At 40.0% G+C, this 23204-nt stretch overlaps 2 protein-coding genes across 2 annotated transcripts; one reads left to right on the top strand and one right to left on the bottom strand.

Annotated features, from left to right (window-relative positions):
- Positions 1-1712: 1712 nt before the first annotated feature.
- Positions 1713-21303, bottom strand: ppp3r1b (protein phosphatase 3 (formerly 2B), regulatory s1ubunit B, alpha isoform, b). Its single transcript, XM_041965430.1, has 6 exons — positions 21042-21303; positions 14850-14889; positions 6394-6570; positions 4427-4486; positions 3751-3935; positions 1713-3597 (listed from the first exon to the last, which is right to left on the bottom strand). Exons 1-6 carry the CDS (start codon positions 21042-21044, stop codon positions 3550-3552), a joined length of 513 nt encoding a protein of 170 aa, XP_041821364.1. The 5' UTR covers positions 21045-21303; the 3' UTR covers positions 1713-3549.
- LOC121626745 (E3 ubiquitin-protein ligase TRIM21-like) lies at positions 7978-11200 on the top strand. The gene is made up of 2 exons (XM_041965419.1): positions 7978-8086; positions 8627-11200. The coding sequence occupies exon 2, from the start codon at positions 8629-8631 to the stop codon at positions 10270-10272; it is 1644 nt and encodes a 547-aa protein (XP_041821353.1). The 5' UTR covers positions 7978-8086; positions 8627-8628; the 3' UTR covers positions 10273-11200.
- Positions 21304-23204: the final 1901 nt, after the last annotated feature.

The raw sequence follows: 23204 nt of genomic DNA, 5'->3' as shown, positions 1-23204 counted from the left end.
TGCACTGTAACTTCCTGTTTGAGTGGGACACTAACGTCAGCATTCGGCCGTATTTAAGTCCGTCGACATGTTCATTTAGCTGAGTCATTATTCTGTAATCAGCTACACTGCTGCTGCTCAGTGTGGGAATGAATGTCCCAACCAAAAGAGCGATTAAAATTCCTCAAATTAAAAGATGGATTATTGTTTGATTAAAAACAAATGATCAGGAAATAAGTGTAAAACTCATTGTTATCAGTAATTTTATCCTTAAATGTATTGTTCCACTCAACCTGACATCATCTGTCCCACTTTACAGACGCTGAGCTCGACTGGGACGCAGCTTTAAATCTCTTCACATCTCTTTCAAACACATCGTGGTATATTTTAAAACACTAACATCACAAAGTTTGCTGAAGAATAAATGGTTGCATCATAACTGACAAATTGCCGCTGTTTTCTGCTGACAAGAACAACGCGTGTAACCAAGGTAACCACAAACAAAGATGGAGACAGACAGTGAAACGGTTCATTAACAATCAACAATTTAAAATGTGTTAACATTAAACAATATTAAAGACTTAAACTCAATTTAAATCAGGTGCCAAAATAAGATCACGATTTAACTACATTTGATAAGTCAGTCAAAATTATGAGGAACTTTACCATAATCAGACATATTCATAATTATAATAATATGAATGAATAAAAGTACAGGTGGCAGAAATGGGCTTACATATTTGATTACTGATGTTTGTTTCCAATAAGTCTCAAACGCCTCAGAAAGCTGCTGACATCACTTACACCTGTGTGTTTAACATGTGACCTCACAGCGACACCTGCTGGTCAGCAGCGACACCTGCTAGTCAGCAGCGTCAATCTGAGGCATGTAACGGTGTATTTTAATGAGCTCACAGAAAGAGGTGTCTTTATACTTAAGTATTGAATTATTTCTCGTGTGCTTCCACATTTTGTAATTTTGTCTCAAATCATTTACTGTCAGATTGTTCCAGACTTTCAATCCGAAAACAGGTCATCACACACAACATACAACCAAAGACAGGAGTCGAGCTCATCATTAAGTACATAATTAATTAACGCTCTAATTATGGAACCTGGAACATTTAGAAACGAGACTTTGAGTTCACAGCATCCATAACAACTTTCAAACAGTTTATTTCTCATTTTTCCATGTATGAAGTTTCAGTGACGCAGCAGAGATGAAAACAGGAGTTTAAGTCTAAACCAACAGAAGACATTTCAGCACCGACCTGAAAGTAAACAAGCAGGAAGCTTTGACACCAACTGTTCAAACAAAACATCATCAACCCAAAGAAAAAAAGATGAAAAAGCAATGAGTGAGCGAGTTTCAAAACCTTTATCATTAAAGTTATTTTCTTTTTTTAAGTCATTTCCATATTTAAACCTTTTATTGGCAACATCGACGTGCGTGAAATGTTTTACTTATCACCATTATTAACATGTAAACACAACACGGTCTCACTGAATTTCCTGAAATGAGCCAAAACTCTGAAATGCAAAATAAATACAAGACAGATTATGATAAGATTACATATCCTCACCATGAAATACATGATCTGATTATAACACAAGCCTGACACCATTGTTACACGTTCAAATAAGAAAGTATTACAGCTAAATAAACAATCTTGTTTAAGGGTTAAAGTTCTATTGACAGGAGCTATATTCTATTAAACATGCACCAAAAACAGTCCATTTTATATTTTACTTTATTGTATAACTGTAGAAAAATCCAAACATTCTAGCTCACAGAAAATTATGTATTTTCAGTGCTGTAAAACTATCACATACTCTTGCATGCACAGAATAGATTATTTGCATTTGCAAGACATTTCACTCATTTCATTAAATTTTGAGACCAGTTTGGTAAACTGGAGCTTTGAAAAAAGCTTTAAAGAGCTTCAATAAAACCTGATCCACATGCAAACAGCAACGGGCAGAAGAAGAAGAGGAGATCAGTTCACATGTCATGCAAACACATCACAAGTCGTCCATTTCAGGTATAAAAGTCTGTTGCAGCACGTCAGTAAATAAACCGTACAGTCGGGCAGATTTCCTGCAGCGTCAAGCAAGTACAGCAGCTTTTAGCATTTTTACCATTTTGTTTTTCTCCTCCTCCTCAGCTTCGCTTCGCTTCTTCACTTAAGCTGTGACTTTCCAAAGCAGAAGAGCTGCACATACACAGATTCAGCTTCCTACAGAACAGATTGATCAATCGGATCTCTGCTAATTCTGCCGTACGTCTACAGATGAAGCTGACTTTCAAAACAGTTTCACTAAATCTTAAAGGTGTAAAAACACGTACAGAACTATTAAAACCTAAAAACATAAATGAGTCTTCCCAACCTGCAGAAGTCCTGCATGTTGTTTACAGTTTCTAATGTGTCATCAGGCAAACACGTAAATACTTACGAGAAATATGTGAATCTGCACGTTTCCTCATGTAATTTTCTTCAGATGTGCAGAAAATAGAAAACTGTCGACAAGCAGACATCAAAAACTCTGATCTTATCCCACAAAGCTGCGAGTTTTATGTGTGTTTGTTTGGACGTCTAAGATTTCTGCAGAAAATCTATAAACGTATACGTGAAGCAGGTTTCATAGATTACTTTAATTCAACAGAGGCGCTCGTCCCTGACGGCATGCTGCATTCATGTCATGTCGCAGTTATTGTAATAACCGGTTTGTAACTAATGCTCACGTCAGCATGTAAGTCATTATTACAGCTTGCACTGTCTGATTTGGTGCTTAGAAACACAAAAGCGCCTGAAAAAGCAAACGAATATGGAGGCTCATGTAAGCCAAAGTCTGTCATTTAAAAACATGCAGTGTCCCTTTATTCATGACAAAATTTAGCCAAACATGACAGTGAAGTGAAGCTGTTCTTTAAATGTAAATAATGCAATAATCCAGTAAGATAAATGCATCCAATAATACAATTACATCCCTAAAGTAAAGACACAGATTTTACCTGTAATTCAACTGCATGTCAATAAATTCTCGTTGGCACTTCATGCTGTTTGTGTTGTTCTGAAATCAAGTAACATCATCGCTGACTGCACTCGTCCACTAGAGTTTACTTTCTTTTACAGAGACGTTCTTTGATTCCCAAAAAACAAAAAAAACAATGACACCAAAATAAATATAAAAAACCCACATACCTTGAAAAACATACAGTACACACACACACACACATTCATATACGCACGCATACGCATACACATACACACACACACACACACAGTCCAGCTTTCGTCCACCAAACTGAAACCGTCGCTCTGCTTTAAAAAGCCGTCTGTCAGCTTTTAAAGTGCAACGGCGAGTCACTGAGAGTTCCTGGTCAATGATACTTGGTAAAAGTTTGGCTTCGGAAGGCTCGGAGGGAGGAAAGGAGGAGGAGGAGGAGGAGGGGAGGATGGGTGAGGAAGGGACTTTTCACAGAGAAAATACTTCTGTTGAAAACAGACGAGAGCGTTTTGCTGGACGACGTCTTCAAGCAGATGTTCAGTAAATGGAGGGGAAAAGTTGTCAGACGTCCACCACCATCTTTTTGTGAATGTCTAATCCACCAACGACCTGGAGGACGCAAAAGGAAGCGGGGTCACACATCGTTTCATGTTTTTAACATTTAATGAAAGTCTTACTGAGGACGACTAGCAGAAATCTCAGCTCTGTGTTGTTCAGGCTGAAACTTTGGTTAACGCACGAAGCTCAGTCATCAATACTTACAGCGCAGAACTCTTCGAAGGATATCCTGCCATCCCCGTCCTTGTCTGCGTTGATGATGGTTTTGTCGACGATCTGTTGAAGTTGGGTGTCCTTCAGGTTGTTGCCCACCATCATCTTGAGGACCTGGAAGAGCTCCCCGTTGGATATGTAGCCGTCTTTGTCCATGTCGTAGATCCTGAAGGCAACTGAGGTCAAAGAAGCGACAATGGAGGATTGATGTCAGTGTTTATTTATGAGGTCTGTTTGGGTCAGAGCTGCTGATGGGCATCAACAGAGAAGTCACCTTGTGATACTGAGGACGACGTCTGTGACGTAACATGCAACATTTTACAGAGTGACAAAAAGGCGTTGCTGGCCTTAATTTAGACACATGTAGAAATGTAATTCAAACTATGTCCAGCTTTAGCTGCAGTATAGATATTGAAATGTTTTCTCAGATGTAGCGCTGCACTTCAGTAAAGCCTCAGGTTTGGCTGACACAAGTGGCTGTACTGCCCCCTTGTGGATAGAATATGTATTTAAAGGTTTAACAGAAATGAAAATATCTCTTAGCCTTAGCCTTGAAGTTGAAACAGAGATTTACATGAGATTTAATTTTGCTACGCACATGACTGAGTTTAATAATCATAGAGAAGCACCAGAGATGTGAAGAAACTGCTGGATGTTGGACACTTACAACGTAATTTCTGCTCTTTGTCACCTTTGACGCTGAACTGGGAGACTCCTTCGATGAACTCTGCCAAAGGACAGAAAACATCATTGATTCAAACGGCGGTTATGATAACAAACCTGTCATCACATTATACATTTAATCTGTTGACATAAAACATCACCACACTATGATGGGGTCACTGCGCCAACCAAAAATAAGTTTTACTTTCTTTGAACTAAGTGTATGTGTTTGTGGAACCAGTGTGGTGTCACAACTGTTATAGAGCTTTTTAAAAAAGATTAAATTGCAGATAATAAACAAATCTGATCATATTTGTTAAAAGAAAGTACAGAAGAAATTACAAGTGCACTTACTCAAAGTAATGTACTTTAGTATTTCTAGTTTCTGCTACTTTATACTTTCACTCCACTGTATTTTGCTGTGTTCCCACCTAACACTGAGAGGAGCTACCCTTCAAAATGAGTATTTTTACTGAAGTAATGTCTTAAAATACCACGAGCCAGACTACAATGTGGACAGATTTATGTGTTTTAGCATAATACGAGTTTCTTTACAAACAGAACATCTCTCAGTTCATGAAAACAAGGTTGGTCTTAATGATGTCACTCTGGTGTCACTTGTGGCACATCTTAACTTAGTTGCATGACAAAATTATATTTTTTGGCCATTTTAATGATTCCAGTGACAAACATGCTGTCTTCACTTAGAGACTAATTTTACAGAGGAGTACATGGGACTGAACAATCGCCTGAAGCTGAATATCAGCAGAACCAATGAGCTTGTGGTGAACTACAATGCTTCAAATATGGATGTTGCTGCAAAGAAGCTACAAACTGTAAAACCTGGAGGTTTCACACACATCTTCACAGAAGATCTATACAATCAGCACTGTTTCAAGGTGGACACCCAGGATTAGTGTCACCAATTCAGTATCTGACCAAATGTGAAACATGGTCACAATCTCGCCTTTCGTTCCTCAGTTATGGTGTCATAAAATGGCCAGAAAAGCGTTTCTACAGAATATTGTGATGTCTCAGTGAAGCTGACCCTTGTTCTTTTGGATATAAAATCTCATCATTTTATCCAATGAGACATTCGTATGAAATATTGTCATAATTAACATATGAATTCTGGAGTGTTTTGTGAGGTCAGAGTGACCTTTGAACACCAAAATCTAATCAGTTCATCCTTGAGTCCAAGTGAATGTTTGTGCCACATTTGAAGAAATTCCCTCAAGGCGTCCCTGAGACATTGTGTTGACGAGGATGGGACGGACGTACAGACGATCAACCCAAAAACATAACACCTCCGGCGGCAGCCAGCATAAAGGCATAAACATGTATTAATTAATTAGCATGAGTATATAAGTATGTGTTTCATATGTACATTCATCACTCACTGTCAACAAAAATCCCCAAAAACATAAATCATAAACATTGTACATTTCATTATATATAGTGTTTGCCTCATCGTTCTTTGTATATATTCTTTATTTTCTATTTTTTCACTACTTATTGTTCAGTCTCTAGTTTTTTGTCCTCGTTGCGATGTGTCTTTTTTTCTTCTAAGCAAGTACATTGAGTGCAGTGTTTAAACCGGAGTCAAATTCCTTGTATGTGCACATATACTTGGCCAATAAAGCCGATTCTGATTCTTTTTCTGAACCAAAATAATCCCCTCTGTATTTATTTCTTCTCTAAATGACTGAGAATGAATGTGTTTGACTCTGTACCTGTGCAAGTGCAACATAAAGTTACTTTAACTTCAAATGTACTACATATATGATGATGTATTTAGACTCCCAATTTCCTGAAAACAACAAATATAAAAAATTTAAATAAGAAAAGAGATTATATTATATCCTTACGACTGAAGTCAAAAGTAAAAACTTTCACACAGACATATAGATCCTGTTCACAAAGTCAATTTAAGTTCATGAACAGAGGACATATGTTTCACGATTTATTTACCTTTAAAGTCGACCTCCCCGTTTCCGTCAGTGTCGAATATGTCGATAACTCGCTGCACGAGGGGATTCTGTTGGAGCTCTGGTAAGGACATAAACTCCTCCACACTCAGGGACCCGGAGTTATCTAGGTCGAGTTTCTTAAATCTCTTTCCTAGCCTCTTAATCTCATCAGCATCAACTGAAATGAAACACAGAGAGACAACAGTTATTTGCAGACGGACAGAGAGGACAGACGGACAGAGTTTCTGTTTAACAGGAGGAGACTGTTCGGACAAATGTCTTTGGACCAGTGAGTTTGGGCGACACTTCAGCCTGTGAAGTTCAGGACACAGCAGTTAAAACACCTGTCGTCCACCTGGCTCTTATTTCCCTCTGTGCTGCCTGTAGAGACCACTTCCCTGCATGACACCTGCACCAAACTTACCTGCTTTCTTGTTCCTATTGGCCATAGTTGTTCAGAGCTACTGGTCTCTCACTGCACCAGTTAGACTGAACCTTGTTCCACCGGACCTCCTGGTGCCGCACTCTAAGCCCCAACACCAGGTCATGTGACACTTCTTTCAACACTAATCACTCTGCTGGTAACCATGAAACAGCGAGACCCAGTGGAGGCGTATTATGTTAGTAACCTGGTGGAGATACTTTAGCCGGTCCTTTTAAATCATCAAAAATGTTAAGAAATATGGGAAAAATATCGCAGGCCCTCAACAAGAAATGGAGCAGTCATACTCCGACCAACAGCCTTTCACTATATATTCAATGTTAATTCAGGACAACTCTGTGAATGAATAAAAGGATATCCAGCAAAACGCTTTACATACAGAAATTAAACAAGAGTCCAAACTAAAACAGACAATCTGGATGATTTCAGTCCTGGTTGATTTGGCGACACCTGTGGCTACTGATGGTAACAGCAAGTAAGGTTTAATACTATGAGCCCCAGAATTCTGGGGGCAGCAACACAAACTACTGTCATATCAGTAAAGAAATCAGGCATTAATTGGCCTTTCTCCATCAGTCTGTGAGCAGCTGTGATGTGACTTCATGCTGCACAGTGTGAGTCTGCAGACAGCAGACTCATCTAACAGCTCACTGTGGCTACAAACTGATCCGCTGTCAGAAAATGGTCACTGACAAACACACTGCATTTCCTGTGACTACCTAACAATAAAATTCAACTTTTCACCAGTTAAATGTTGTTAATGTGAAGCTGCAGTGGTAGGAAATGTTTGGTTTGCATTAGCAGTAACTTAATACAGCCTTTTGTTCCCAAAAAGAAGAGAAGAAAATCCAGTATTTGAGGCTATTGTTGAAACCTAAACTGGACATTCCTGCATCAATTTTGTCTTTACATCAAGCACCACAAAAACTAAAGCTGAGGCACCTGTTCACGTACCTTACTCCAACCATCTGTTAGGTATAGTACCACCTCTGTTCCACATTAATCAGGGAAAACCCTGGCATTTCCCAATAATCGTGCAAGTCAGAGGGAGGAAACAAATCCTAACCAACAGCATTGCAGTAAGAGGTGGAGCAACACTGGAAGGAGGAGAGCTTCAACGTCACACTCCATAAATGAAACTGATTGTGGGTCAGAGTGGAAGCCACACAGCAGTCGAGACAAGTCTGTTTCTCTCTAAAAGAAAAGTTCATCGGGTCTTTCTCAACAACAGCAGAGTCTCCGCCAAACACTGGTGAGTACAACTGATCATATTTACAGCTTCAACAACAAGGATTCACACTAAACTTCAGTTTTGCTCGGGCAGGAAGTTCCACTCTTTTCATTTCATACTTATATTTAACGATGACTGTTTGTCCAAAAGGTCAACTATACAGTGGCTCACTTTATCTGCGATAAACAGTCTGTGTCAGTTCTCAGGACTTTACAAACCTATAACTGAATCTCTGAATTGGAGTTTGGAGTTAAGTTTCACTCTGACTGTCCTGGTATTGTTTCTGTGCACATATTGCTTCCTGCAGCCGTATTGCATTCTATTTCCTCTAGCTGTTCCACATTAAAAGCCTTCCACCAGAGAACCAGTGGGGGGCTTTTAATTTGAAGCAGCTGAAAGTAATGTTTTCTCATCAAGTAAGCCGTGCTTGTTAGCACCTCTATTCTTCAATAAAATATTGTGTAAACAACATGATATGAGTATATTCCATGCTATTTTGCCACCATAGCGAGTTTGAGCAGCACTGCTAATATGATCTTTTCTTTCACTCTACATGTGTAGACATGGCTGACGCAAACTATCGGCTATCTGAAGACCAGTTTCTGTGCTCCATCTGTCTGGATGTGTTCACTGATCCAGTCTCCACATCATGCGGACACAACTTCTGCAAAAACTGCATCACTGAACACTGGAATATTAATGAACAGTGCATGTGCCCAATGTGCAAAAAGGTATTCAATACAAAACCTGAGCTGTACGTCAACACTTTCATCTCAGAGATGGTTGCTCAGTTCAGACAGACGGCTCAACAGGAAGCCAGCAGCAGCAGCTCAGAGAAACAAGAGTCCAAACCAGGAGAAGTTCCCTGTGACGTCTGCACTGGAACCAAACTGAAGGCCCTGAAGTCCTGTCTGGATTGTCTGGTCTCCTACTGTGAGACTCACCTGGAGCCTCATCTGACAGCTTCACGTCTGAAGAGACATCAGCTGATCGACCCTGTGGAGAACCTGGAGGGCAGGATGTGTATGACGCACGATAAACCTCTGGAGCTGTTCTGTAAGACCGACCAGACATGTGTCTGCATGCTGTGCACTGTTTTAAACCACAAGACACATGATGTTGTTCCTCTGAGAGAAGAATATGATGAAAAGAAGGCAGAGCTGGTAAAGACAGAGGCTGAAATTCAGCAGATGATCCAGAAGAGACGACTGAAGATTCAGGAGATCAAACAGTCAGTGAAGCTCAGTAAAGAAGACGCAGACAGAGAGATAGAAGAAGGTGTTCAGATCTTCACTTCTCTGAAGGAATCTGTTGAGAGAGGCCTGAATGAGCTCATCAAAACGATAGAAGAGAAGCAGAAAACAACAGAAAAACAGACCAAAGTTTTCATCCAAAAGCTGGAACAAGAAATCTCTGAGCTGATGAAGAGGAGCACTGAGGTGGAGCAGCTCTCACGCTCTGAGGACCACCTCCATCTTCTCCAAAGCTTCTCGCCTCTGAAGGATGTCCCAACCACCAAAGACTGGACAGAGGTCAGCGTCCATCCAGCATCATATGAGGGGACTGTGGTGAGAGCTGTGGCTCAGCTGGAGGAGACGCTCAGTAAAGAGATGAAGAAGCTGATTGAAGCAGAGCTGAAGAGGGTCCAGCAGTATGCAGTGGATGTGACTCTTGATCCTGATACAGCAAATCCTGAACTCATCCTGTCCGATGATGGGAAACAAGTGACTCATGGTGATGTGAAGAAACGTCTTCCAGACCATCCAAAGAGATTTTCTACCTGTGTTTGTGTTTTAGGAAAGCAAAGTTTCTCTTCAGGCAGATTTTACTTTGAGGTTCAGGTTAAAGGAAAGACTGAATGGGACTTTGGAGTCGCCAGAGAGTCAATCAGCAGGAAGGAGAACATCCCACTGAGTCCTGAGGATGGTTACTGGACTATATGGTTGAGAAATGGATATGAGTACGAAGCTCTTGATGACCCATCAGTCAGTCTCTCTCTGAAGTCTCCGCCTCAGAAAGTGGGGGTGTTTGTGGATTATGAGAAGGGTCTGGTGTCCTTTTATGACGTAGATGCTGCAGTTCTTATCTACTCCTTTACTGGCTGCTCCTTCACTGAGAAACTCTACCCATACTTCAGTCCCGGGCTTAATGATGGTGGTAAAAACTGTGTATCTCTGATCATCTCAAATGTCAAAGACACTGAGTAGTATTATATCTTATGTATTGATGTATTTTCATGAAAGGGAACAAATGTACATATTAAGAGGCAACACCTGAACAAAAATCTGAAAAAAATGCTTAAAAATATTTAAATTAAAATTTTAAAAATCCATTAGATTTTGCAGCCACAGGAAACATTGCTGAACATTTCATTGTGGCATAGCGCCATTGCTAAATGATTAGCAATGCTGCTTTACAAAAATCTCCACAACACAACAAACTCACAATCTCTACTTTAGGCAGCCATAGAAGAGCAAGAATTATAAACTGAGCAGACCGTTTAGCAGTCTGTTATTGGTTATTAGGAAACGCAGCTGGCATGAACAAATGACACACTACCTATTACAACAAAGTTCAGTGAAAACATAGCGATGAGGCAGAAAGCTCAAAGGTCAGCCTCCTCTTTGTCTTAATGGGAAGTCTGTTATTTAGCTACTGCATAGTCAAAAACATTAAATTCCACACTGTGCCAACTCTCACACACTGAAAGCAATGACTTCGCATTAACGTTACATCAATTTACTGTCAAAATTAGGGACACCAATAATCTCCACCAATTTCCTCCAAGCATGACTTTTCCTGTCATTGTTGTAAGGGGTGAGACGGATCAGACGGTCAGTAAACCTGAAACTGCTGTACTGAGTTTCTATGTTTAGCAGCAGAACTGATCAGGAGCTCTAGATACAGAGCAGGCTTTTCTTTGCCCTAATCTGATCTGGTTATTGGTTCGGGTTTTGGGAGCATCGTGCACATTCGCAGAATATTAAACTCTCCCAAACTTTTCTCATGTGATTGTTCGCTTCCCACTGAAAATGAATGTCAGCCTTTTGATGTGTGTGTGCTGTAACATGAACAGATTTCTCAAAAATGTTTATTTTTTTTTTAAGCAAATTTTCATTAAATACCAAACAGAAATTGAAATGGATTTCAATTTGTGTATTTATTGTACAGTGAATATTTCCATGTCCTTTGGCCAACGTTGATAGACCTACACAGCACACGTTTCCAAAATGTGATCACTGAAAATCTCTGTACATGCTAGCTTGTTAGCTAAATTATAGATTTTTGAATTCTCAGATGAGTTATCAGTTGAGCTGAGGTCTGTTGGATAAAATTAAGGACGAGGAGAGGCAGTTATTTCATCTGCCGAATGTGAAATGCACTTTACTTCATGCATTCGTTTATTAGACGGGCCCGGGAAAATATACTTAAAGTATCAAAAGTAAAAGTACTCAGCGTAGAAAAATGTCCCCTGTGACTGTTATACTATTATATATGATATTACATTACTATGACATTCAGTCACTGTTCAGGAAAACAAACTTGACTTGAAGAGCCACTGTCTGCAGCTTCTTGCTGTAACAAGTCTAACAATTACAATAATTTTAGTTTTGTGTCAGTTGACCTTAATTTTTCAAGACCAATTTTAATAGAGATAACAAATGGTATCATGTAGTCGCTCTAAAAGTCATCCAATAATAACTGGTTTGTAAATACAGAAAACAAGCTTGTTCATTCCAAATCTGAACATTTTTTAGACCTGACAGCTTTCATCATGTCTGACCACTTCAACATGACTCCCTGCCACACTGCAGTAACAACAGGCTTCCATGTAGACCACTAACTGGTGTTGTGACACAGAACGACCACTAGATGGCTCACGATACAAAAGAATGAGGAGGCCAGAGCTGCTTCACTGCTGCCACACCATCACTCCTGACACATGAGAGTGAACACAGTCTGTCTGTACAGGAAAGTCACCAGTGATGGCAAAGGATGCAACGGCCTCTGCTCAGGAGGAGACACCTTCTCCTCCATCCTCCAGTTTTCAAATAATCTTATTTCAAGTATTTTCCAGAAGTCTTGTCATCATGACTCTTATCTTCTTTTAACAGTTTATTATAGTTTATTTCTTGAAACAACAAAATCTGCACTGGTAGAGGTAAAAAAAAAAACTAATTTCTTTGTGGTCCTCTTTTAGGTAAGACACTCAGTCGCCAGTTTATAGGTACTCCTAACTAAAACTAATTATTTCTAACTAGGTGTACACAATAAACTGGCTACTCAGTGCATAAGTCTTACAAAGTAGACCAAATGGCAAATAAATACTTAATGGCAAATCAGGTTTTAAAACTGCATGACACTGAACAAGACTCTTTCATTTCCTTTAAGCATCTTTGGATGAAACCCTCCAAGAAACATTCAAGGGGCCATGCTAGTTTTCTTGTAAAAAACAAAAAAGTTATGTTAATATTCAGTAAATGTGGAGAATTTATTTCTTTCCTCAGAGAAGATCAGCAAAGCCGATTTTTTAATGCTTTAAATTGTGCATTGTTTACAATCCATGTTTCCTGGCTGGCAGTTCTCTTCTTCACATTGTTAGCACAATGTTTCATAATGCCCTGCTTTCACTAATGTCAGTCAGCAGAATAACGTGAAAGTTAAGGCAGAATTGTAATCAAGCTGCCCACATCCTCCTGTGCATTAAGAGGCAAAATGGGGATCCATTCATAAAGACATGGCCTAACAGTGATTCTAATGGGACCACAGGGTCGGGCAAGGTAGCACTGATTTTACAAGGGAATGCAGCTGCCCTAACCTGTTGGTCCTGAAAGAAAAAATGGGTGGAGAGTGGAGGAGTGGCAGCATCGGGAACTCCCATAAATATTCCTGAGCAGGCGAAGTCCATCAGTTGACAGGGAAAATACAGCACAGACAGAAAGACTGAATCCTGCTGCTCAGACCATCAACACACTGGTGAGGTTTGGTGACAGCCGAGACACTTGAGAGCTGCTGGTGTGACTTTTGGCTCAACTGCAGTGAGCAGAGTCCTGCATGAACCATCGGCTTGGTCACAAAACAGGGTGTGGTCTTGCTCACAGATCTAGTATCAACTTTCCATGGCACAAAGTTCAAAAAAGGCTAAGATCTTTCTGGGAGTTAAAAAGGCCCCGCTCTTCGACAACTTTCTTAACAGCTCGATAGGACACAGCCCCCCCAAACCTCGCACCCACTCGGCAAACACCTGGTCCCAGCAATGGTTGATGTCACTTTTGAGACTCAAGTTCACCTTGACCTACTGTCTTATTCATGTTGCTCAAAAAGTAGGTCCAGACATTACAGTTATGTTCTAATTGAGCGGCAAGCTTTCCTCTCTGGAGTTGGGGGTGTTGGAGCCAGGCGACTGACAAATTAAAACTGGGATATTGCGGTGACTAAAAATAAACAAGGTTTTCCCAGCACCCCTGACACTGACCTTTACAGAGCGATGAGGCATTTTTAGCCTCAGAGTGTTGGGAGTCACTGCCGGCAGAGGCCTACAGAAAAAGGTGCAGCATGTGGGTGATGTTCACATCTATCGCAGGCCACCATCATATCCCAAACTTTATCCAGATTTAAAATAAAGTATGTTAATTCTACTTTTCTCTCTCTCTCTATGTGTGTGTGTGTATATATATATACACAAGTATGAAAAGTATATGCAAGTATGACAAGAAAACATTATGTAAGCAATGAGTAAAAGGTGTTTGCCCTACAAATGGTTTATTGAAATCTGATATATTTGGTTTTATATCAGATTTACACCAGCCTTTCAAATAAGATCCAGCCCTGAGGAAGAGCAGTGGGCAGCCACTTTGCAGCACCTGGGGACCAACTCCAGCTCTAAGGCGGCAAAATGAACATTTTCCTCTGCATCTGGGCCTCTCGTTCACGTGTAAACAGCATTTTAGGTCAGCGAAACAGGGATTTTCGAAAACGCCCTCTAAAGTCAAGATTTTTCAAAAATCCAGTTTCTGTGTATTCATATGTAAAACAGAGCATTTGGGAAACGATGTCATCACATCGCATATGTGGATTGTTGCTTTGTGTACTGAGCATGTGTCTGCAACAACAACAATGGCAGACTCCTAGTTTATATTTGGTATGCACTGCTGGGCTGTGTGCCAGAAAGGGGGTAAAGAACTACAAATAAATAATTATTAGCTACTTCTGTTTGTGTTTTTAAGTTACTACCACCAAAGGAAAACAAGCTCATTGTGCATGCTCAGAATGTTCTTCTCTGGTATTTGCTGTATCATTGATGTAGTCTTCATTGCCACCTACTGGTCCAGCAGGCTTGTTGCGCATTTGAAAACGTTTTTGTGTTCCTTTGTGTTCAGAGATATTTTGCAAAACAAAGGTTGTGTGGGGGAAAATATCGGTTTTTAAACATACTCATATATGTGCAATCAAGGCCAAAAAGCCAAGCACAATGAGAGGAGAATTGACCTAATATACATGTTTTCAATGAGGGAAAGCAGAGCTCCCAGAGGTAACTCACACAAGCCCAGGGGAGAACATACACACACACAGGAGCCCTCCCCCAAGCTAGGACATGAGCTGTGGACCTTCTAGCTGCAAGAAGACAGTGCTAACCACATATTCCGAAAAACTGAAATGAATGAACCCCAACAAAACACGAGGACATCAAACACTCAGGGAAGGCAGCAAATGTCTGTAGCTCAGGTCACTGATAGTGTTTGATCTGATGCCATGTGGTGAAGTGACATTTCCTGATACTTACAGTGCGAGCACATGTCCAGAGCATAACTGGCTTCATTTCCCTGAAAAAGAGAGAAGACTGACAATGAAACAAGTGTTCAACATTTAGGAAACTGATTCAAAACACAAAGGAAAATCTGGTCTGATGCAACTAAGGAGCTGGTTTTTGCCATATGGAGAGGTGTTAAAGGCCCATCAATACATTCCATTAAATGCCACTGATGTTGGGTAAAAAATAACAGCTCTTCGTGGACTGGGAGGGAAAAATCTGTAAAATCAACTCAGACATATAGGAAAGATTGACTGATCTATTCTGTGTTCTTGGCTAATCGCTGGTGTTATTCATTATGTATGAGCGACAGAATGATCTGGACTCTGAAAACGAGGCCAACGTGCCGCCTGGATTTGCCTCATCTCATCTCTCGAGGACTCACAGACACTGAACCAGGCTGCTCCGACAAGGCTGCAGCTTTCCTCCTCAACTGCTAATGAGAGCTACAGTAACTCATGAACAGGCAATATGTGAGGTTCATACTGCTTTCCAACACATAACACCCACAATCTCATCTGTGGGGTTTGACAAGGTAGCTGTTTAACACTGCCGCCTTTATGAGTACTGGGCTAGTCACTGAGATGTTGGTCTTCTAAAGCTTAGTTTCTGACTATGTTTAAAAGGTTATTAACTATTTAATGTAGTGAAATATTCTGTCTTCACCAGATGCGTCTTCCAGATCTCTACTTTCATTAGCCAACTTGCTGCTCGGTTGTAAAATGTGATTTTATTGTTTTTGTCATTGACAAGCTGCTGTAGTTCATGCAGATTTTTTGTACAGAAGGAGAGGCTGTTAGCGGTCAAAAAAGTCACAATAAACTTAGTACAACAATAAAAAAACATTATTTTGTTGATCTCAGAAATAATTTCCTAAAGAGCAACGTGAGGTCAATAAATGTTTTGTTTTGTCCACTCATCTGTTTAAAATCCTAAATTATTAAATTTACTATCACATAACACAAAGAACAGCAGAAAATCTTTACAACTGGTGTGGAAAGAAGCCGGAAATAGAGAATGGCATTTTTGCTTGCTCTGAAAAATTAACTACCAATTATCAAAATAGTTAGACGAATAAATCATTTTAGCTCTGTAATCTAGATTATTTTGAACGATTCAGAGAGAAGCAGTGCGTGGTTGGGATCTCGCACACATGCCATCTTCTATAACATTAGAGCAAAAAATACAACATACTTCTAAAAAAGCCATTTTGCTTTCCTCCATCAGTTTCACTCCAGATTTCATCATTCGGTTTGTGATTTTGATGGAGGCTGACTAAAAGAGTTGATTCGATTTCAAACATTCGTCCTCCCTCCTCGGGGAACTCAACATGCAGAGGTCTGTTCCAGCTTGTTGTCTGACACTGAGCCAACACAAGCCTGATCACAGGCGTCACACAGGCCTGGTACACCACAGTGTCTCTGTTTTATTTTCGACATAAGTAATTATACTTGTTCCTCATACACATTACTCAGTGGCCCTCCCAGCTCCATCAAACTGGATTGCTTGTGTGCTGCGGAGCAGTAAACTTGTGAGTCTCACTGATGCTGCGTTCAAATAAGTTTTAAGCACTGAAGCTGTGAGTGAGAACTACATTACACAATCAATCACTGCACCTCTGACACAGTTCATGCACTTCTTGGAGTGTCTGCATTACAGCAGGATCATAAGCAAGGATCTCTGCAGTCGTGACAATACAATTTAGCAGCCATAACAGCCTGGTGGTTCAGAAAACCAAAAGATTCTCATGTGCAGATGACTCGGACGCACACAGCACACTTCAGGGTCTGTTGCAGTTTTTTTCTGCCTCACTTACTTTACAGCCACTACACCCTCATCCGGTCCTCTCCGCCTCCATCTGAGCATTCAGTGGATGGTTCGCTATACTAACATCCATCACATACCAGCAAATATTTAAATGCATGCTCCAATAACAACATGAGTAAATATGATTTAAGTTTGAGTCAGGCTGTAAAAAGCTATGTCCATTTCTGATCAAGCGTGAACACAGTGGGAGCGCCACCCGAACGTGAGGGTAGCCTCTGTCAGACCGACTTTCCCGTTGTGTTCAAGCCGAATATGGAGGCTCTCCTGCACAAGATCCATTTGATAAAAATAATGCAATGTTGTGTTCGATCAAATTCATGGATATTCATTACGTTTTGACACAGAATTCAGAAAAATTAAAACGGAAATCACAGAATTTGGGAAAGAAATTATCAGAATCTGGAAAAATGGATTTCATAGGGCCTCATCACATGAACCTGCAGTTTTTGCTGGTGTATTTCATCCAGACAACAGTACCAGGTACCATTAGAAGGCCTTTAAAGATCATTGTGTTTGTGTTTAAGGAGTTAGAAACTTATTCCCGTCAATAATGTAACAGGCTCTACTGTGATGATGAGACTTATGACACTGTGCAACTGTTGAAAGAAGTGAATTTACATACACTGAAACTAAATACATAGAGATTAAAACACAACCATTCAGTCCAGGCTTCTTTTACACACTGACAATGAATGAAACATGTGCCTGTATTTTTAGGCATCGTGGACAGTAACCCCACCTCAGCTCAGTTCTTCTGCCAGATGATGTGAACGTGTGACAGAAATTTGAGTGACATTACTCCACAGGCACATGACACCAAAGCTGCTGGTGCTGCAGCAGCAGTGTCTGAAAGGAGTCTCAAACTGCTGACCACCAACACAACTGTCATTAACTACACAAAAATGCAGGCAGTTCAGGGTTTTTGTCCCTCGTGGACATGGTAAGATGACAGAGTGACAGAGAGTGTTTGGCTTCACGCTGCTTTGACGGGAGGTCGGCTAAATCTCAAATGCACGCAGAAACGACTAGGCATCCACACTAGCATTTTAAGACGTTTCCATAAAGCTGTCAATGCACACTAAAACATTTAATCAGTGGGAAAATGCTCCACCTGTTCTTCCTTCTCCTGTTTCAATCAGCAAACAACAAAACTGCTGATCACAGCCGACATGTGTTACAGTGGGACAGACTGTCGGATTCTTCTCAGCTAAGTAAACCTCTCGCTTCTCTCTGAACACTGTGTTTTAATCCTGACACTATCACATCTTAGCTGTTGTCATTCACACATGAGACTCTGACACTAGGTAACTCAACAAGCAGAAAATAATGACTTGATTGCAGGTCAGAAATACTGGTCAGAAAATGTGTTGACCCGTAAAATAGTAATCCCCATCTCAGGCTGAAGGGTCAGTTAAATCAGTGTTTTATGAACACAATGTCTGGTCTAATATACAAGTAACCAGTATCAATACCTGGTGGATTATCCTGCTGAAATAAAGTATAATGAAATGAACTGGAATCACCATTGTGACAAGTTAAGGGCAGCAGCTGGGCTGTGTTTTACTGACATTTAAAAAGAGCGATCACAGTGAAAGTCAGAGCAGACAGACAGTTCAAAGAGCCTTCAACCAAGTTTACATCTCTGTTTTCCACAAGCATGTTTTCCTCATCTACACTAAAACATGACATCAGCATTTTCAAAAGGATCTACTCAAGAGACCATTTTTGAAAAGCTCAGTGTTTCAGTATGAAAAACACCCGCTTGTCATGTACAGTATGGAGGGCAGGAATGGAGAGAGAAAGATGTTTTCAAATACAGCTGGCTCAGTGTGGGTGTATTCTTACTCGCTGCAGTGCTAAGGTAATCATTGCCCACACAATTTTGGATTCATCAATCCCGTTTTAACTCTAAAGGGCAACATTCACCGGCAGCATACGGCCTGTGTCAAAACACCCGCATCCACATCCGGCATCTTGACTCATCAACATATACCACTGTCCTATTTCCCAGCACTGACACACTCCAACTCTGCAAAGTTATATCACATTTGCTACCAGGATTGGCACATCCCAGCTACTGTTCTGCAGCTTGACTACTTCATCCGTGTGTATGATTTGTTCAGTGCATGCTTTAGGCAGTAATTGCTTCCACAAAATGAGGAATCCTTGACTGCTTGGCCTGCTTGCTTCATCCCTCAAAGCCCTGAGTTGCCCTTATTAATGCATTCCTCATGTTACAGAAACTGTGAGGATTATATTGTATACAGTCCATCATTTACGTAAATCCTGCATTAGAAATCCCAAAGAAGTCTTGAAACGTCTTGTGTTTCCTGTCATTGCAGCGGCTGCCTGTACAGATATCAGAGACTATGTTTGGACTCTATATTGCTGCAGCAGATTAAACCCTTTTTGAGTAGTTTTCAGTTTGTAATGATGAGCACTGAATGTTAACTGTACTGACCTGTGGTTCTTTTGGCTAAGACGGACCTGATTCATAACGTAATTCTTGCTATTGCAACTGTCCATGCACATGTGTAGCTAATGTGTGGAGCTTGTTGTTTATCACTGAACAGGATGTTTATATTCTATTAATGTGAGGTAAAAAAATAAAAATAAAAATGTGAGCTGAAGATTTTTGAGTGAATTTGAAACCGCATGGAAAAGAAATTATCACAATTTTGCATAAAGGGGCACTGCTTTGTCTGTAAATGTCTTTTTCTGATCAGAGCTTCAGACAACATGTCAAAGGCTTTACAAAATCTATTAAATAAATAAATTCATGTTTCTATGCTTTTCTGAGTAACAAACCTTTGTTTTAGTTTATTTTCATTGTGTTCTGCTTATGATACATATTGGCTAGCTTTTTATTTTAACATCAAACGTCACAGTAACAATACTTTAAAGCATATGAATTAGCAAGAGGGTGGTCTTAATGTCAGATGGCTATAATCCTGAAAAATACTCTTAAAAATGGCAGTGAATGGCAGGTGACAGTTTAATTTTAACACCAACAGACATCTGACAGAGAATCTGCCATTTCTCACAAAAGTCAATACAACACTTCCGGTCACCACTTTCAAAATAAAACGATATATTGCAGACAAAAACTGACCCTATGTGGTCGCCTATATGTTGTACCACCACTCTTTAGGACAGTCACATTTAATGAGGTCATGCAGATGTTACGTAAAGTGCGGGCTCCTAAAAAAAATGCAATCAACGTCATGACAAATACTTTTTATGTTAAAAGACCTCTGAACCTCGTTTTGGTGTCACAAAGATCAAAATGGGGAAACAAAACCAAGTCTTTAAATACATTTCTGCCCCGTTGTTAAACAAACACAAAGGTGTTTAAGACATACTTATAATTGATTACCTGATCGACAGAAAATCGGCAGCGATTTTAATAAGTCATTTTTCAGTCAATAATGCCAAACATATTCTGCTCCAGCTTCTCAAATGTGAGACTTTGCTGCTTTCTTCACCTTGTATGATAGTAAACTGAACCTTAGTAGAACCTGAATTGTTTGACCAAACACACTTTCTAGGCATCAGATTGGCTTTCTGTGACACAGTGTTAGGAATCTTTCACTATTTTCTAACACATTATGAACGCTATCATAATGAACAATAGACAATCAGAGCAGATTAACATTTTGAATAATTCAACAAACAAAATCCCAAACGTTTTCTGGTTCCAGCTTCAAAAAGTGGGTTTCCTCCTTTTGTCACTTAAATATTAAATTAATGTTGCCTTTGAACTACAAGCTGTTGGTCGGACCATACACTTCATATAAACTACTATCTAACTTTTTGTTTACGGACTACACAATTACCTGAATAATCGATTATGAAAATAACCGTTAGCTGAGGTCCTAGTTCATTTATGCAAGTGATGATGATATCATCGACTAACATACTTTAAGCTTTTATTTTGATGGCACTATTACGACACTTCCGCCGTTACTTTGTTGCGCACTTGACGCACCTCAAGCTAGCTAGCCTGCTAGCAAAACCGCAATAGTAATTCTCTATTTCCTCACAAGCTAGGTTTATGGCAATGTCTACCAAGTCATATATAGAAGTTACTTTAAACGTGGATGTGTGACATTGTGTCAAATGTACGAAGCACAAATCATACATTAATCAAACAAACTGCCACAAACGTTACGCTCTTTTTAATGTCAGCGCTGTGCTAACGGTAGCTAGCAGCACCGAGCAGGTTAGCATAGAACGCTAGCTAGTTATGAAGCTAGCAGTACAGTCGAAGGAGAAGCTGTTATTCTAAAACGAGGTTTGACATAATAATTCCAAAAATGAGAACCACATTTTTCTCACCATTTTGCCGTCAGAGGGTCTTACAGCTGCTGGAGGTGAAATTCAAAGCTCCGCAAACGATCGGACAGAGACGATGTTTCAGCGAGGTTTATGACTTTTAACGGCCAGATATCGACTACCGGGTGTCTGACTTTACGGCTTAGGACAGCGGGGGAGAGATTCACTGCAGCACCAGCAGATCGAGCCGCAGAGGGGGGGAGAGGGAGTAGAGAGAAGCCGGTGGTGTGAGAGACAGAGGCTGAGTTGGTGAGGAGAGTGAAGAGGGAGAGAGGAGGAGGAGGAGGAGGAGTGGTAGGTGCAAAGCAAAGCTCGCTTATTGAGATGATGAATCACTCTATTTCATTATAAGCGTCACTCAATCAGAAGGAGCCTCAAATAGTCCCACCTGTGATCTCAGCCATTGACTAATTACTGAACAGGTTCACCAGGGCCCCGAAGCAAGAGCCCCTGTTTAAGGCGCCTGTAGTAAATATTTGTGTTTTCAGTATTGTCCTACTTCATTTTTTTATCCTGATTCCGAAATACTGAGTAAGCCTACATGTTGATACCAAGTCTGATCTAATATGTGCTTTTAGGATATTGTTGTGCATTTTTTCTGAACACACACTGGTCCCAGACTGTTCCTCATGCAAATATTTTAGGGGACAAGTCATCTTAACCTTTTGTGAAATCCGTGTTTAACCTCAATATTTACCACCCTGGACAGTGTTTTGTCAGTTCAGGCAGACTGTAAAATGCACTTGTTGATGCAATCAGCTGTTGGATGAGTAGAAATTCATTTTTGAAAGTTTGTGTTGGGAGCACTTTTGACCAGCTCATAGAGTAATATAAGAAGTGCTGAGGTTCACAATTATGCTCAGCCTCGAATAGCCTCTGCGTCAAACTTTTCGGCAAAACTTTTTGTTGCAGAGTGATTCATCACCTTATGCACTCACAATCTTTGGAGAAAAGCCGTACAGCACATCCAGGTTTTGTTCATCTCTAGCTCATCATAGATCACTAATAAAAACAAACATCAGTCATCATGTTTTCATTACAGCAGAATCCTGTTTTCTAACCTCTGTCTCTGCTAGTATAGTAAGCGGGTACTTCATGCATTTATGTCACATGGCACCACATCACAGCAACACTGTGCACAAAATCCATATATATATATATATATATATATATATATATGAATTTTACACTAATCATGGTGGTCTAATGATATAATATGAAATAGTATATCACTCACAGGGGCTGTTTTTATACACCAGTAGGAGTACTTTTACTTTTGATGAAAGTACATTTTGCTCCTACTTGCATACGTTTACATTTCGTAATATTTTCAATGTAGGACTTCTGCGACTTTACTTCAGTAAAGGAACTGACTTTACCACTGCAAAATTGAAATACATAAGTTTATAATAACTGCAACTGTTACTGCACGATAATATTGGTTCAGTGTACTGTTTTATTCACAAAGACACCTTATACTCCTTAGATCAATATGTAACAAAACAGCAGGGTTTGGGCATTGAGACATCTCAACAAAAACAAACAAACAAACAGATCATATTTGGCAAAATGAATCCAGCCATGCACTTCAGGAGAAAACAGCGAGAAGAAAGAGGTGCTGCGGCAGGAATGTAACAGAAAGTGAAGCGCTGGCAGCCTATGATAAGCACCATGTCTCAAACAAAAGAGAAGAATTGTCCCATTTTCAACAGAAAGACAGACATGTTTGAATGCTTAAAGAAGTCTGGTGAGATTCAATATTCATCTTACTGTCAACAAATTCCATGTGCAGACCAATACCAGCAGTGTGATCTCCTTCCTCTGTGCCATAGAGCTCCATTAAAAACACATCAATGAGCCACTATGTTGCACACACTGCCTCTGCTGGTTTTGATCTTTTTATGGGACTTGTTGAGAGTAAGACCAGCTTTACCCATTAAGGGAAAAATCCACCGTCATCCACTCACACTGTTATATCTTTTATTATCTGTGAGGTTTGGTTCACTTTTACGGAAATGTATTTTTACAAAACCTCTTTTTCTAAACCTGTGCTGCTGCCTCCTTGTTCAAACAGCGTTTATGTGCTTTGGGTGGATTATTCCCTTGAATAACATCACACATAACAAATAAGAAAAGTCAAAACTATTACAATGATGTTCACACTCT

The sequence above is a fragment of the Chelmon rostratus genome, chromosome 3 (assembly GCF_017976325.1).
Source record: "Chelmon rostratus isolate fCheRos1 chromosome 3, fCheRos1.pri, whole genome shotgun sequence".
Taxonomy (NCBI): Eukaryota; Metazoa; Chordata; class Actinopteri; order Chaetodontiformes; family Chaetodontidae; genus Chelmon; species Chelmon rostratus.
The sequence above is the reverse complement of the archived record's forward strand: the minus strand, read 5'-3'. Positions and strand labels throughout refer to the sequence as shown.

What these genes read in the sequence shown, in the direction of transcription:
- LOC121626745 (XM_041965419.1), top strand. Translation starts at nt 8,629, where the DNA reads ATGGCTGACGCAAACTATCGGCTATCTGAAGACCAGTTTCTGTGCTCC.
- ppp3r1b (XM_041965430.1), bottom strand. An exon ending in CGGGGAGGTCGACTTTAAAG is followed by an intron (nt 4,487 to 6,393) that starts GTAAATAAATCG and finishes GTCCTTTGGCAG; the next exon opens with AGTTCATCGAAGGAGTCTCC. An exon ending in CCTTCGAAGAGTTCTGCGCT is followed by an intron (nt 3,598 to 3,750) that starts GTAAGTATTGAT and finishes TGCGTCCTCCAG; the next exon opens with GTCGTTGGTGGATTAGACAT.